Here is a 16,692-nt window from a genome sequence, read left to right as displayed (position 1 = left end):
ATCCACACAGGCCCCATCATCCATTTCAAACACAGCGTCGTGTCATTGAGAAGACACCACAAACACTGTTTTTTATCAGCCACCATCTAAACGATTCTGACTGTCTGCTGATTAATATGTTTTCATTAAGATTTCTCTGCAGTTTGGGTCGATGTGAGGCCGAGGCTGAGTCCGGGTCACAAGGACTGCAAAGGTCCCACCCAGCAGGACAGTGTCTAATGTGGTCTGTGAAATACGATGCCTTGCTATAGGTCAGGGAAACTCCAGATCTCCGGGCACAAGAGCGTTTGATCCAGCTTCGAAGCCATGAACACAAAAAAGCATTTATTTGTTTACAGTGAACATAATAGCTGACTAACAGCGGTCCCTGAATGCAACACACACATAGAGGTTGATATTACTTCAGTGCATCATGGACACTGTCAACAAAACAAAAGTAGATGCAGAGTGTTCCTGAGTTCCTCCTCCATCCTCCTCCGTCCTCCTCTGTCCTCCTCCATCCTCCTCCATCCTCCTCCGTCCTCCTCCGTCCCCCTCTGTCCTCCTCCATCCTCCTCCGTCCTCCTCCGTCCTCCTCCGTCCCCCTCTGTCCTCCTCCATCCTCCTCCGTCGTCCTCCGTCCTCCTCCATCCTCCTCCGTCCTCCTTTGTCCTCCTCCATCCTCCTCTGTCCTCCTCCGTCCTTCTTTGTCCTCCTCCATCCTCCTCCGTCCTCCTTTGTCCTCCTCCATCCTCCTCTGTCCTCCCATGTCCCCCTCTGTCCTCCTCCGTCGTCCTCTGTCCTCCTCCATCCTCCTCCATCCTCCTCCGTCCTCCTCTGTCCTCCTCCTGTTATGATTCCAGAGAATCAAGGCGATTGCTGGACCCGAGGTGCAGACAATCAGCAGGAGACAAGGAGCCGTTTAACCAAACAACGGTTTATTACTGACCGAAAATACAGGACCACAAAATCAGCCCAATAAAACAAAAGATCACTACACCGTGGCGAGCGGGTAGGAAACTATAACCATGCCAAGCGAAGACTAAACTAGAACCAGAATATAATACTAACAATACAAGACAATACAGGGAAACTGAAGAAACTAGGCTAAGCAGAACCAGAAGACTATGGAACGAGATCAATGGCTGGAAAGCCGTGGCATGAAAGCTTAGACAATCTGGCGGCGTGCCCATGCTGCCACACTGCTTAAAAGTGTGTGGCAATCAGTGGAGATCTGCCTCAGGTGCAACGGAGAGTAGAAGCACCGCCAGGACACACCTCCACTGCAGGCGAGGAGAGAGAGAGAGAGCCATTAAGCAAAACAATTACAAAAATAACCAAAAACACAAGATAAACACACAGACCATAACACCTCCATCCTTCTCTGTCCTCCTCTGTCCTCCTACACCTGAAGTACTAGATCTTTTACTTCGTACCTCAGCAATAGTGCAACAGTATAAGCCTCAAAACACACTCAGAGTAACAAAAGTAGAAGTACTCGTTATGTTGAACGGCCCATTTCAGAATAACGTCTATGACAATATTGGATTATTATTACATATGTTACATTACTGCGTTCATCACTTCTTGTGTTTTCCCAGGGGATCAATAAAGTTTCATTCATTATATTTTGTATTAATAATCCAAAAAAAGTAATCAGTAACTGAAGTTAGAAATAAATGCAGTGAGTTAAGAAGTCAGTGGAGTAAAAGCATAAAGTAACATAAAATCAAGTAAAATACCTCAAAACTGCACACAAGTATACAGTTCTTAAGTAAATGTACTAGTACACGTATACATGTACACGTATACAGTAAATGTACACTGTGCTTTGATTTTCTATATGACAGAGATGATGAAGGAAACAGTCGCCACCCTTTTAAATGATGACATGTATGATTTATAGGTGGATTGGGTGTTTCTTTATCCAGCGCACAGTGTGTGTGTGTGTGTGTGTGTGTGTGTGTGTGTGTGTGTGTGTGTGTGTGTGTGTGTGTGTGTGTGTGTGTGTGTGTGTGTGACAGCAGGCTTACTCAGTGGAGGGCTGGTCTTTGTCGTCATCCCCGCTCATATTTAATTAATGAGGAGGCAGCGGCCACGGAAAAACTGGCTGCTTCTGGTTTCCAGGCATAAATACAAAGCGGAGCCGGTCTGAGGGGAAACGGCACAAAGGGACGCGGAGCACTCTGAGGTTTTACAGCTGAAGCCCAGGAGAGTCAGGTAAGCTGCTGCCCAGCCGGATCACACCGAGCCGGTCGCGGGCGAGTGATGTTCGGTGCGGTGGTGGGAAGTGTTGGCCGGGCTGTATCGGTGCGTGTCGGTGGGAATCCGGTGAGATCAGCTCGTGAAGTGTAGTTATCAGCGCGGCTCCGTGAAACCAAACGTCAGCCAGCTGTTTGTGGCGATGAGACGAGTCGACACGGCACGAAAACAGCGTGAGACATCCGACCTCCACTGATGTGCTGTGGGTCTGTGCCTGCGCGCGCGCGCGCGCGCGCCTATGTAACGGGACAAAGTGGATTTCTGTGTTTTCGCTCGATTTGTCCGCTTTGAAACGCGTCCAGGTGTTGTCGCGTCTCCGCCGCACGCCGCGCCTCACAGGTGTGTCGTCCGCGCGCGCAGTGAACTTGCCCGGTTTGTTTCAAACCGCTGCCACTTTGGCATCACAGCTTATACGTGGCAGCAAAGCTTCTATACGGCGCAGCTGTGCAGCCTGCAGCGCGCGGGGTGACGGACGGGATCTTCACCTCCTGAGCTTCAGCCTTCAGACACATCTCTCCCCTGATCAAACTTTTCATTTACAGCTCATTATTTTTTTGGCACCGCTTTCAACTAAGCCACCATTTCTAAAGCTGTAACTAGTGGAAATATTAGTGATTAATCAATCAGTCACTGATGCTTTATAGATCAGTTACGATGTGTAAATTTAAAATAAAAAAGGCCAGACTGGGTCAAGAGAAAGTCCTTTAAGTGGAGTTAAATTGATAAATGGTCACAGAGTCTGATGTGAACCAGTCTGTCAGTCAAAAAAAGATTTTGATCCAATGACGTGTCCAACCACAGTTTGTACAGTCTGCCTCATTAACTCCAGATATTACAAAGTGGTACCCATATTTTATTTTTCAAGGATGTGGGGCTTCTGTTACAGAATATAAACTTTTAAAAGTAATCCTCATTTCTTTTATTTGTCTTTTTTCTGTTTTCTCTGCCATCATTCGCCTGCCGTCACACTTCTGATTGGCTGCATCGAGCTTGTTCTCTGTGTCTTTGGGAATCCTCAGGCCGCTCTTTAACTGCACCAGGGGAGCGTCCAGCGTGGTGTACAGTAGCACTGCGGTGTGCGTGTGTGTGTGTGTGTGTGTGTGTGTGTGTGTGTGTGTGTGTGTGTGTGTGCACGCGTATCCACTCCATCATCTCATCTTGGGAAAGTCAGAGCTGGGAGAGACGTGTGGAATGTCTGGCCCTCGGCACGAAGCCGATTTGCAGGGATATAGAAATGTTTCTGCGATGCAAATGCTCACATGGGACTGAAGCAGGAAATGCAGATGTGAGTGTGGACACAGCTGGAAAAAGAAATGTCCACAAATAAAGGAGAGAGCGAAGAGGAGAGACGGGGGCTCAGGCTCAGTAATGGAAGATATTCCTGCTCTTGAGAAGGTCACTGGCAGACACTCTGTACTGTAGATTGCCATTTCTAGGTCAGTGGTAGCCCCCTCCCTCCCTCCTTCCCTCCCTCCTCACTCCACCCCATCCTGAGCCGCCTATCCACCCAAGGCCAGCCCACACATTAATCTGCGGTGGTGGTGTAAAGCGTGGAGTGTTGGCATGTGGCGAGTGTCTTAACCAGCTGTGCAATTACAAGTGACCAGGGGAGGATGCAGTCTGCAGAGAGGCCGGCGGTCAGTCGCTGTCTGTTGGTCAGAGTCTACTCAAATCTTACCTTATTACAGAATCAGGTGAATTCTGCACTGAGGTGGGCTTTGTTTTATGGGTCAAGCCCAACATTAACAGATTAATCTGAAAAGCTCTCAGAGGGAGTCGTCCCGTTAAAAGGATGCAAAATGTCACAGCTTAAACGTTCCCTCCATTTCCTGCACTGACTGAATTTGGCTTTTTAAAACAAACAGTAAAAGCTTAAATCAGATTTTTTTGTCTGTAAATGTTTCTTCCGAATAGATTTCATCTCCAGGATAACAACTCATTATATCTCCTTAGCACAACGTGTCCATGGCTGTTCTGACATTTGGCCTCGTCTGTAACGGCGCCTGCATGCGACTGATGCTGACGTGTGTTTGCTGCCAAATCACCGCTGATGGAAACATCTGTGTAAAACTAACAGCTGGCCCCTGAAGGAAACAGCGTCACACCACAACGATTTACATTTTGTACCTCATCGTGATCATATAAGTACGCAGCCTCTCATCAGAGGTGATCTGATTGGCTGCAGGATATAAACTATGACAATTCACGTACTAATAGATATACAATCTGTTGCCGGTGCAAATCTGTTAGCGTTATATGTACAGTATGACATTCACACATATGCACGCTATCAAACGTGCACAATGAACCTGATAAGATGTGCTCAGAGTCCACGTTGTGGACAGCGAGCGGGAACATGTGCTGCAGCTTTTAACCAAACACAACAGATATTTCACAGAAAACAGAAGAATCCCTTCGACCACTGCATCCTCCTGTGACCCTCGTGAAAGAGCAGCAGTCACAGTACTGAAAGCCCTGAAATCACCCACTAAAAATAACTATAATTCATACCATTTATCCTTTAACTAGCTGCTCATGAAGCACTGCAGGAAATAAACGTGTTAGCCTCAATTCAAGCCCACCGACTCAGTTAAGCACCAATTAACTGCAGCCCAGCAATCAGAGAAAGGCCCTTTGATGGACGCTTCTTTGTGCGACACTGCAAACAGGATTTATTGTCCAGTCTCTGTCATTTCAGGAGCATCTTCTGTTTATATTGTTTGAAAAATAAAAAGCTGAAGCACCACCACTCAGTGTCTCCTTTACTTCGAACGAGTCTGTCCATGTTGACGCTGCATCGACGTCTCAGGTGGAAGTGAGATTTAATAACGAGACGAGTTTCGGGGAAGGCGACAGAACTGAAACTGAAACTTGGCTTTTTGTGGTTCTGACAGAGATGTAATTCTGTGTAATTCTGTGGTTTAGCAACGAGGTGTTGAGAAGTCTCCTAGAATTTGACAGCGTGTGTGAATGTGAGTGTACAAACTGCTGAAAGACGAAAACAATGGAAACCACAAACACAGACAGCAGCACTGAGTCTCAGACAGACGTACATTGTTCTCTGATATATATATTTTCACATCTTCCAATTGAAACTCCCAGTCAGTAAATCTTTGCCACGTCTGACCCACATTCAGGCCGTGGGTCGTCAGATCAGATGTGGTGTGCTGACCCTTCCAGATTAGCAGTCTTAATCCACATGTGAGCTTGAAACAGGATCTTCTGGAGACTCGCTGTGTGGCTGCTTGCTTCCTCTTTGACTGTCTTTGTCAGCTCCTGTTGATCATGTGGCTCCTCCAGCTGAGCGGTCAAGATCGACAGCTTGCTGACAAGGCCAAGATGAACCAAAGTTCAAACCAAGTGAACTTCTCTGACACGGCTCCGGCCAATCAGAGGTTCTCGTATGTGGAGAAAACAGACCGATTTCAGATGGAGTTCTCTGTTTAAACAACATGCATCCTCCATTGGGTTAACAGAGACGTCCTCTGTCTCGACTCCCACTGTCTCGCAGCTGTCCATACATTCACTGCAGGCAGCCTTGTGTGCTGGAATAACAGGATCGCTTGTCTTTTGTGGTATTCTCCTCTCTGAATGTCAGTGTCCCTGAGTAATTTCAGCATAATTAGAGAAATCTGGTTTTTGTTTGTGTATAGTCTGCTCCCTGACAGCAGGAACAGGGTTGTGTCTGATTCAGGGTTATGATCAATAAACAGTGTCGTACAACAGCGTGCACAGAAGTACAGAGAACAATGTACTCATGATGTGGAAGACTTTAAATTAAGATAATCAGTCATTTACAGCTGTAAATGTGGGTTATATGAGGGGAATGCTGATAACATATCAGCTGTGTGGGCAGCACTTAATTAGAAACAAGATGACTGAGCTCCAAAGAGGTCAAAGTATCTGTGCGTTGGTCATTCTTTAAAGGACGTGTCAGGTCAAATGATCAAAAAAGCTTTTTTTTTTTCACTTGTCTCTCGTGGCATCAAGTCATGGCAAGTTCTGAGATTTCTGTCTCCACTCCAGAACAATGGAGGTAAAGGGGAGTAAGTTTGTAGGATACATAGCACTGAAATACTCCATTTAAACAGTACTATTAAACAGTGTACCCACAGATGGAAACACATTTTCTTCATCACATGTTAGACGCTTGTTTGCACAAGACACAAGATCATTTGTTTTGCTCACAAAATAGATTTAATATCACAAGTTATTATCACGTAAATAATACATAACACATGCGGGCATGCCAGGCGGTGCATTGGTTCCCTCTGGCGGGATAGTAATCGAACAAAATGTATATCTTGTGGGTACAAAACCAAAAAAACAAGATCTTTCAGGACTTCTGTAGTTTCTGAACAGAATATTGTTTATATTTCATTTCAGCTCTATTCAAAAACTCCTTCATATTGAGTTTGATATTCAATACAATCTTGACAGCATGTGCCAACCAAAGGCGAACAGTCTGTGATCAGCAGGAGCGATCAGTCGCTGAAAATACCCAGCGGGGATGTGATACAGCAGCACATAGGAGGTAACATACCAGTGATTGGTATGTAACCCCGTATGACCCAACCAGCAGTGTGTGCACTCAGGTAGAAGGTATATACAGAATATATATATTTATGTTCTAGGTCATTTATCAAGTAGAAAACCTTCTGTATGAGCGTCTGTCGCCTGCTGACTCAGTGTTTTAACGGTGCCATTTTTAACTTGGGTCCTTCTCTTCACTTTGTCCTCAGACTTAATCGAAGAGGAGCTTGGACGGCATGCAAAGTTGTGAAATTTCCTCAGACGGCACTGATGATCCTCTTAGTAGCGGCCTACGTACTCATCGGCAGCCTCGAATAGTAGTGATTGGCGCTGGCTTGGCCGGCCTTGCTGCAACTAAGATCCTACTGAAAAACGGCTTCACGGATGTCACTGTCCTAGAAGCATCAGACCACGTCGGCGGGAGAGTTCAAAGTGTGAAGCACGGTGAGAGGACGCACTTCTGTTTACCTGTTCCTGGTTAAAGAGGCCATTTTATCCTAATTTTCAGGTCATACTTTTATTTTAGGTGCCTGTTAGAGTGTGTTTGCATGTTTTAATGTTCAAAAAACACATTAAGTCACGTTTTCTTGCGGAAGCTGGGACCTCTGTGAATGCTAAACATGAGGCTGTGGCTAGCCTAGCTTAGCATAAAGACTGGAAGCAGGGGGAAACAGCTAGTCTCCAGGAAGTCACTGTTAGCTAATTAATGACTCCCTGTAGAGTTACAGGTCACACAGACTGGTTTTTGTGCAGATTAAACAAATGAGACATAACATATTAATCAGATTAACTTTGAGGTGCAGAAACAGTGTCATCTAATCCATAAGAGGCCTCTTTATTATTACATTACATCTTAAAAAATGGTCCAATCAGCTAGCCGTACACTCACGTAATCATCTTTATCTCCTTATATAACCTAAATGAATCAGCTACGTGTCTTATTCCAAGAGACATGATGGCTCTTTTCACTTGATCTGTTTGAACAAACACTGGTAGATTTTGACTGAACTGCAGGTCTCACTCCAGAGAAAGTTGGCCTCCTCTGATTTCCATCATGCCAAATTGTTTCAACTGGCAAGAACAAACAAGTGCAGCCTCTGCCGACGGCACTGACACTATGTGCACATAACAGAGGTCACATGTAAAAACACACTCATCATACACTGTTGAATTTAAACCCATATGTCAGGACACGGATGGTCGCGTCTGTTATGTAAATGATGACTTAGATGTTGCTTTAACCACGGCTGTTATGTAATCATAGAAGCGTTTAGCCAATTCTGCCTTTGCATTGGCCCACTTTATTATATAAATGAATGTAAAAACATATGCAGTGCATGAGGCCATCATCCACAGGAAAAATATTAGATTAATGGCCCCCAGTGGGCTCCATGTTAATTGAGCTGACCTCCTTCTTGAAGTGTCCGGTTATCTAACTCTCCAGTGTGATGGCGCCTGAACAAAGCAGACTCCAGCTGATCTGTGTTTTTTCATTTTATTTTGTAGGAAAAGCAACTTTGGAGCTTGGAGCCACCTGGATCCATGGTGCCAACGGGAACCCAGTGTACCACCTGGCAGAGGACAACGGGCTGCTGGAGCACACCACCGACGAGGAGCGGAGCGTGGGACGCATCAGCCTGTACGCCAAGAATGGGGTGGCTCATTACCAGACCAACGGCGGGAAGAGGATCCCCAAAGACCTGGTGGAGGAGTTCAGTGACCTGTACAACGAGGTGAGGGGACACAGGCGACCACAGGTACCTGTGGATTCATGCATAGAGAAGAGCAGAGCTACTGACTGCTCAGCCTGTCGAACATCAAACATTAATATGAATATGAAAACTCTATGAAGCAGACACAGATACCAGGGGCTGAGTTTCCATGTAAATGCTGAAATGTGTATAAAATGGTACAAACGTACATCTAGAACATTTCCATTTACCTGGATTGTGCGGCCTTGACGTGAACAATTGACTCAGTACAAACAGCACTTTGAAAGAAGAGTATATAAGATAGTGTCAGTCAGAGGAGATAGAGAACTTGATGTTAAGAGGTGCAGAACATCCACAATCATTAAACATCTCTTCAGCCATCAAAGTGTCTGAACGTGCTGGATGTCACACAGAGCTTCCACTTTTGTTCTTTGCTCTGCCGTTGAAGCGACATTATTTCAGCATAAGTAGGTCACTGGAGACGCAGTGACAGAGGGAAGGTATCCAACATGTTTTCTTTTCTTTAACCTTCGTACATCTGCGTTTTCGACGTGACCTCCGGGTCCACATGACGCCCCACTGTGATAAACATCCTTCAGGGAATTTCACACCTTCAGAGGACAGGGTGAGGTTCAGCATCCTGAACACCAGAGATATTCTTGATTTTGCTGCATTTAGCGGCCACAACAGTCATCTTCCTCCAAGCTCTCTGAGACAAGCTTGCATCTTTGGGTGTCTGAATAAAATGCATGTGTAAAGACTCCAAGTCGCCATCTCCAGGACATGTTTGTCAGTAGCTTATGTAACCAGGAGAGAAGATAAATGAGGCCGTGCTTCCAGGTCACCTCACCTTTATCCTTCTCTTTGATGTCATTCAGGGCTGACTGATGCGCTGCAGAGCGACGACGAGCACGTTAGCTCCCTTGTCTCCTGTCGCACTGATGATCTTCATTATTTAAAGACAAGCCTTTGTGCTCTGGGTTCATCTAACTATAACTGCACTGCAGCTGCTACAGAGTGTTAGCTTCATCGTATCTACACTGATTTTCATTTTCTTTCTGTTTCATTAAAATGTAATGAACATATTTTCTGACAACCATCCAACTGCTCAGGTGTTTCCATGCGTTATCAACAGATGGCTAAAGGAACACAAACCTTGTGTTCGGCTGAGGCTCCACTGAAACAAACCACGGCTGAGACTGAACACAGTCATTATTCTGCATATTATAAGTCAGATGTTGTGATTTTAGTCCAACTGCATTAACTGAAAGTCCAGATTCGTACTGTTTATGTCTGACCTGATGAATGTTAATACATCACTGTGCTGTTTTGACCCTTTTCACCATCTGAAACAATCGAGCACTGACCTGATCCTCCCTGAACTAAACTAAACAGGCTCCTTCCTCCTCTTCCTCCTCTCTGACCTTTCACCCTCCCTCAGGTGTACGAGCTGACTCAGGAGTTCTTCCAGAATGGGAAGCCCGTTTGCGCCGAGAGCCAGAACAGCGTTGGCGTCTTTACTCGGGACGTGGTGCGCAAGAAGATCATGTTGGATCCCGATGATCCTGAGAGCACCAAGAAGCTCAAACTGTCCATGCTTCAACAGTACCTCAAGGTCTGTGTGTGTGTGTGTGTGTGTGTGTGTGTGTGTGTGTGTGTGTGTGTGTGTGTGTGTGTGTGTGTGTGTGTGTGTGGGCCTGCTTTCCATTTTCCTGTCGATTTACTGTGAATTTGGAGGAACTTTCCTCATTGACTGTTTTCTTTATTAGTCTTTTAGTTTATAAAATGTCAGAGAAGTTAGTTGGATAAAGAGATATCAATCTTGTGTCTGACTGTACAGTTCATATGAAGCCACAGCCAGTAACTTATTAGCATAGCTTAGCACAAAGACTGGAAACAGAGGGAAACAGTTAGCCTGGCTCAGTCGAACGGTTACAAAATGTGTTGAAAGTGTTAGAGGAATCAACAGAAGGTGAGAGTTCGACCTTCCGTCCTGGAGCTTATGTTCTTCTCTGTTTTTGTCTGTTTGTCTCGAGGGCATCATTGAATCTCGCTCTTTGTGATGATTGTTCGGTGCGTTCATGTGAGTGGTCTGTCAGTGTTGCAATCACTGCAGCTGGCATACGCTGCCGCCAAATAAATAGAGCATGTGTGTGCACATCCAGCATATTTAAATGTGTTTAACCACACTGATCTGTTCAGAACTGAAACTGTAGAGATGAGTTGGTGACACTCCTACAGCATGAATTCGATGGGCGTAGAGAGGTGATTCAAAATGCCAGATTTGGGATTGATGTTGTGGAGGTGGGAATGCAGCTGACTCTGTGCTCGTATGTTCTCGTGTTTCAGGTGGAGAGCTGTGAAAGCAGCTCTCCCAGCATGGACGAGGTGTCTCTGAGTGAGTTTGGCGAGTGGACAGAGATCCCTGGCGCACATTATGTCATTCCTGAAGGTTTCATGAAGGTCGTGCAGCTCCTGGCCCAGGACATCCCCTCCCGCACCATCTGCCTTAGCAAACCGGTCCGCTGCATCCACTGGAACTATTCAGCTCAGCACCGGGAGGTGATCGCCAAGAGCGGCGACAACAACCACAACGAAAACAACGGCGTCTGCCAACCTCACGAGGACCCTCTGATCCTGGGCCACCCCGTCTACGTGGAGTGCGAGGACGAGGAGTGGATCCCGGCCGACCACGTGATCGTGACCGCCTCCCTGGGCGTCCTGAAGGAGCACCACGAGACCATGTTCTCCCCGTCTCTGCCCGAGGACAAAGTGCTCGCCATCGAGAAGCTGGGCATCAGCACCACCGATAAGATCTTCTTAGAGTTCGAGGAGCCCTTCTGGAGCCCGGAGTGCAACAGCATCCAGTTTGTGTGGGAGGACGAGGCCCAGCTAGAACAGCTGGTCTACCCCGAGGAGCTGTGGTACAAGAAGATCTGCAGCTTCGACGTCCTGTACCCGCCTGAGCGCTACGGCTACATGCTGAGTGGCTGGATCTGCGGGCAGGAGGCGCTGTACATGGAGCGCTGCGATGACGAAACGGTGGCTGAGACCTGCACGGAGCTGCTGAGGCGCTTCACAGGTCAGGACGCGCTCATACTAGGAGATCATTTAATCATTATCCAACAAAAGATCTCGGCTTTGAGATCTTCTTTGGAAAATATACGACTGCCTTTAGAAGTCTGATCTCTGTTAGATTTTTACCACAGACTGTCTTCCAGCTCTCTTCTAGTAAAGCTTTCACAAAGAATCAGTAATCTAAAACCAACACAGTCTCCGTGGAATGCTGAGCGAGTCAGCGCAGTGACTCATACGAACCATGACTCGGGCCGGGTCATCCGTTTAGCTTCAGCTCTTACGTAAACAGAGTTTTTCATAACATAAAGGTTGACAGATAATACAGCTGAATGACTCAGGTGGCGGTTTGTGTGTCCACTTTGGTGTTAGCGCCGCTAAAGAACCAAACGCTGAGCGTTGGGCCTGACAGACGAGGCCTTTTTGACCAATCCTCGCCAAACAAATGACACAGGTGCTGCATGTCCTCCGAAGCTCAGTCAGTGTTGCTGCTGCTCATTATCTAAAACTCACCACTTCTTGTGTAACGGAGAAGTCCTCCCTGGAAACAAAGAAGACACAGCTGCCTGGAGGTGACGGCATTAAGTGTAAAAGGTTTGATGACTGGGGGTTGACTCACCGTTTGTTTGGCAGCAAATTAGGGATGTGCACGTAGAAATGGCTCAGATTATTTCTCGGTGAAGTGATTGCCTCAGAAATAGGTCACAGAGCAGGAACAGTGACTGTCACTGCGTGATGAGGTCAGTGGACTTCCTATAGACACAGACTGTAAATCACACACGTACACACACACACACGTACACACCACACGCTCTGCTCATTTAGGTCAGCGTGGTATAATCCCCTCAGCTGTTGCTTAATTACATATAGACTCGCTGGTGCCTCTCTGCTCACGAAAGGTCACGAGCTGATGAGTGTTGGCAGATCGGATGTCCCGCTGAAAGGCCTCGACTCACAGCCTCCATAGTTTCAGCTGGTTTGATCTGTAATGTGCTCGATTGTCGTGACGTTCCTCCGTCTCTCCGTCTGTCCGCAGGGAACCCTGACATTCCAAAGCCCTGGCGCGTCCTGCGCTCATCATGGGGCAGTAACCCCTACATCCGAGGCTCCTACTCCTTCACCAGGGTGGGATCCAGCGGCGAGGACTGCGAGAGGCTGGCCATGCCGCTGCCTTATGCCAACAGCACCAAGGCTTCGGTAAGACAACTGCAGGACGACACGGGGGGGTGGACACCATAATAAAACATCTCTGCTGTATAACAAAATTTAATAGCCCTGAAAATAATTACTTTATGATGTTAGACTGGGGCTGCACGGTGGCGCAGCAGGTAGTGCGCGTGCCTCACAGCAAGAAGGTTGCCGGTTCGATCCCCGGGTCAGGCGGGGCCTTTCTGTGTGAAGTTTGCATGTTCTTCCCGTGCATGCGTGGGTTCTCTCCTGGGTACTCCAGCTTCCTCCCACAGACAAAAAACATGCTCATTAGGTTAATTGATGACTCTAAATTGTCCGTAGGTGTGAGTGTGAGTGTGAATGTTTGTTTGTCCTTGAATGTGGCCCTGTGCAGGCTGGCGACCGGTTCAGGGTGTACCCCGCCTCTCGCCCATTGTAGCTGGGATAGGCTCCAGCCCCCTGCAACCCCGAAAGGGATAGGCGGTATAGATAATGGATGGATGGATGTTAGACTGTCATAAAAGTGTCTATAGTGCAACCCTGATTCCAAAAACGTTGGTACGCTGTGTAAAATGTAAATGAAAACAGAATCAGTCATTAACAATCAGTTTCCTGAAGTGTTCCTGAGTCCATGTGTTCATCTCCTTCATCCATCATGTGTTCACAAAGTGGTGAACCTCGCTCCATCCTCTCTGAACGACTGAGTCTTTCCAGGATGCCCCTTTCATACCCAATCATGATCCTCTCACCTGTTACCAATGAGAAAACTAAGTGTGAGAGGAATCAACAGAAGGTGAGAGTTCGACCTTCTGCTCTGGAGCTTATGTTCTTCTCCGTTTTTGTTTGTTTGTCTCGAGGGCATCTCGCTCTTTGTGATGATTGTTCGGTGCGTTCATGCGAGTGCTCTGTCAGTGTTGCAATCACTGCAGCTGGCATACGCTGCCGCCAAGACACAACAACACAGAACATGTTGTGAAATGCGGCACGGTGCCAGGTTAGCCGCCAGGTAACCACACCGGCTAGTTCTTTAATGTGGAAGAAACATAGTAGCCAGTAGGTTTTTTCTACATAGAGCATGTCTGTGCGCATCCAGCATATTTAAACCTTTTTAACCACACTGGTCTGTTCAGAACTGAAGCTGTAGAGATAAGTTGGTGACACTCCTGCAGCATGAATTCGATGGGTGTAGAGAGGTGATTCAAAATGCCGGGTTTGGGATTGATGTTGTGGAGGTGGGAATGCAGCTGACACTGTGCTTGGACGTTCTCGTGTTTCAGGTGGAGAGCTGTGAAAGCAGCTCTCCCAGCATGAATGAGCCTGTTTACCTGTGGAATGCTCCAAACAGGTGTTTTTGGAGCATTCCACATCTTTCCCAGTCTGTGAAACGTGTTGCTGCATCAGATTCACAATAAGACATTTACTGTTATGCCCTTAGGCCCGAGGAGAGAGCAGCACACCACCACTGACCTGGCTTCAACCACAAAAAAAACACAAACTCATGGGATTTAGTAACACATGCACACACACAGATGTTTGTGTTTTTATCACTTGTGGGGACACGTAGACTTACATAGACTTACATTCATTTCCTGGAGCCTTACCCTAACCCTAACCATAACCACTATTTGCCTATTCCTAACCCTGTACCTGATCTAACCTTACCTAACCCGTAACCCTATCCTCAGTCTGCACCCTAAAATTTAATGATTTACATTAAGGGGACCTGCATTTTGTCCCCATAAGGCAAGTGAGTCCCCACAATGTGACTGTGTAAACAGATTTTTGTGTCCCCACAATGTGATTAATAGCAGGTCTCACACACAAACACACACACACACACACACACACACACACACACACACACACACACACACACACACACACACACACACACACACACAGCAAAGACAATAAATCAAAGCTAACAAAAGACATGAATTCTAAACACAACACACACTTTCAGGCTGAGAACCAGCCAGACCAGAACCTTCAGAAGCAGGTTCAGGAGCTTTTAAGCACTTTAGTCAGGTGTATCTCATTCAGCAATCAGACGAAGCACACCTGGGCAGGGCTGGAGAGGACAGCGGAGGAAAAGGGACAAACAGCATGGGAAGCACACACCATGACATGTCTCAGCTTTTTCTGGGTTGTACTTTGGCCACAGTTAGTAGAGTTTGTACTGCTTTATTCTGTTGTGTGTTTCTGTTATTTTGTCCACCACACCGTGTCAGAATCAGGCTGATTGCCAAGTAGGTTTTCACATGCAAGGGATTTGCCTCGGTGTCTGGTGCATAACAACAAACACCGAAAGAGGAGAGAAAAAGAAAGCTGAAGTCCTGCAAAGATCAAGAATCAGAAACATGAAACAGGAAGATTTAGAGTAAAAATATGTTAAAATATGTAAAGTTCTGTTTTAAAATGAGAAGAGCTGCAGAGTGTTTAGTGAAAACACTGCGAGCATAAAGGACAAACTTTGTCCCAGCAAGTCAAGTCAGTCCCTAAAAATCTTGTGTCATTTTAGAGCTCTGCAGTTTTCTGGTGATTTCCAGAGATGTTTACTGGAAAGAGCAGCTCTGTGCAAACTTCACTGTGAGACAGTTCAGCCAGCTGTGGTTGAATTTCCTTGGAAAAGCAGCTCCATCAAACCTGTGTTGAATTTTCTGCTCGCCCGTAGACAAAATTCACATTTCTTTCCTGCTGTGTACTAAAAGTCAGAACTGTCTGCATTTTTCCTGTAATTACTATCAAATGACAAAGTTCGCTGTGGAAACATTTCTGAAGGATTTTTCAGCTCCTCTGTAGGAGAGCTGAGGAGAGGAAGGACCTGTGGATTGGACCTTCATGGCAGCCTGAATGTAAAAGTGTTTTCAGCGGCTGCACACTTGGTTGTTTACAATCACTGCACGCTCTCCGAGAGCATCTGGCTAATGCGCCGGTGTCATCACGACCGTGTCACCTCGCCGAGAACACACAGCTGGTGTCAGGAGGGTTATGAAGGCTGAGTCCAGGCCAGGAGTCTAGACCGTGAAACCCGATGCGTTCTGGGTGAGGGGGGTAAGAGGGCGGCGGGGGGTTGGTTTGTGTGCTCACTTGACACTGCTGAGGAACAGCATGACCCCTCCGTCGAAGCCCTGTCAGCCCTCAGGAAAGAGCCTGGAGCCTCCTGCATGAGGAGCGCTAGCGAGGGCGTCTGATGGAAATAGAAAGGAGGTCAAAGAGGCCACAAACGTGCAGAGATGACAACAATGGATCACACTTTCAGTCTGGCTTTCTTCTCTAAAACTCCTCTCTGTCGTCCCCCCCAGCCTCTACAGGTCCTGTTTGCTGGAGAGGCCACCCACCGAAAATACTATTCCACTACCCATGGTGCTTTGCTGTCCGGACAGAGAGAGGCCGCTCGCCTGACAGAGATGTACCAGGACTTGCACAGAGCTGAAACCACAAAGCCTAATCTGTAAAATAAAAGAAACCTCTGACTAGTGAAAAAGAGAAACTGTTTATGCGTTTTAAGATTTTTATCTTGGTGATTAAGTTATACTTAAAAGCATAGCTCGGGCATTATTACACTGATAACAAATGGGGTATCGTTTCTATCGTACTGTAGATTCAAATCATGCTAAATTTTATTTCAGATGTACTGTTCAACAGTTGCCAATGGTGCCAATGGTCATTTCCTGTCTTTATCATTCTGTCATGATGTTTTTTTTTTAATTTTGAAATCAGTAATTTAATGTTTATAATAACAGCATCTGTAATTTAACTTGTTTTTGTAAGTGCCTTCTGTACGTAACGTTATGTTATTTCAAAAATAATGGAAACACTAAATAAAAATGAGAAAGTTTTAACAAAATAAAAGTTATTTCATCATCTAACAAGACAAGTTTCGTCTTCCTCATTCATTGAAATATCAGACACACAGGGAGGAGACGTCAGATATCTCCTCTTCATCCACTCCTCATAT

The 16,692-nt window shown here is 46.3% G+C and overlaps 1 protein-coding gene across 1 annotated transcript; it reads left to right on the top strand.

The window, feature by feature from the left end:
• The first annotated feature begins 2,048 nt into the window (after nucleotides 1–2,048).
• Nucleotides 2,049–16,609, top strand: smox (spermine oxidase). Its single transcript, XM_070988687.1, has 7 exons — nucleotides 2,049–2,199; nucleotides 6,984–7,218; nucleotides 8,281–8,507; nucleotides 9,928–10,101; nucleotides 10,836–11,568; nucleotides 12,598–12,758; nucleotides 16,037–16,609. The coding sequence occupies exons 2-7, from the start codon at nucleotides 7,011–7,013 to the stop codon at nucleotides 16,187–16,189; spliced, it is 1,656 nt and encodes a 551-aa protein (XP_070844788.1). The 5' UTR covers nucleotides 2,049–2,199; nucleotides 6,984–7,010; the 3' UTR covers nucleotides 16,190–16,609.
• Nucleotides 16,610–16,692: the final 83 nt, after the last annotated feature.

The sequence above is a fragment of the Chaetodon trifascialis genome, chromosome 2 (assembly GCF_039877785.1).
Source record: "Chaetodon trifascialis isolate fChaTrf1 chromosome 2, fChaTrf1.hap1, whole genome shotgun sequence".
Classification (NCBI taxonomy): domain Eukaryota; kingdom Metazoa; phylum Chordata; class Actinopteri; order Chaetodontiformes; family Chaetodontidae; genus Chaetodon; species Chaetodon trifascialis.
This window is presented reverse-complemented; position numbering and strand designations above follow the sequence as displayed.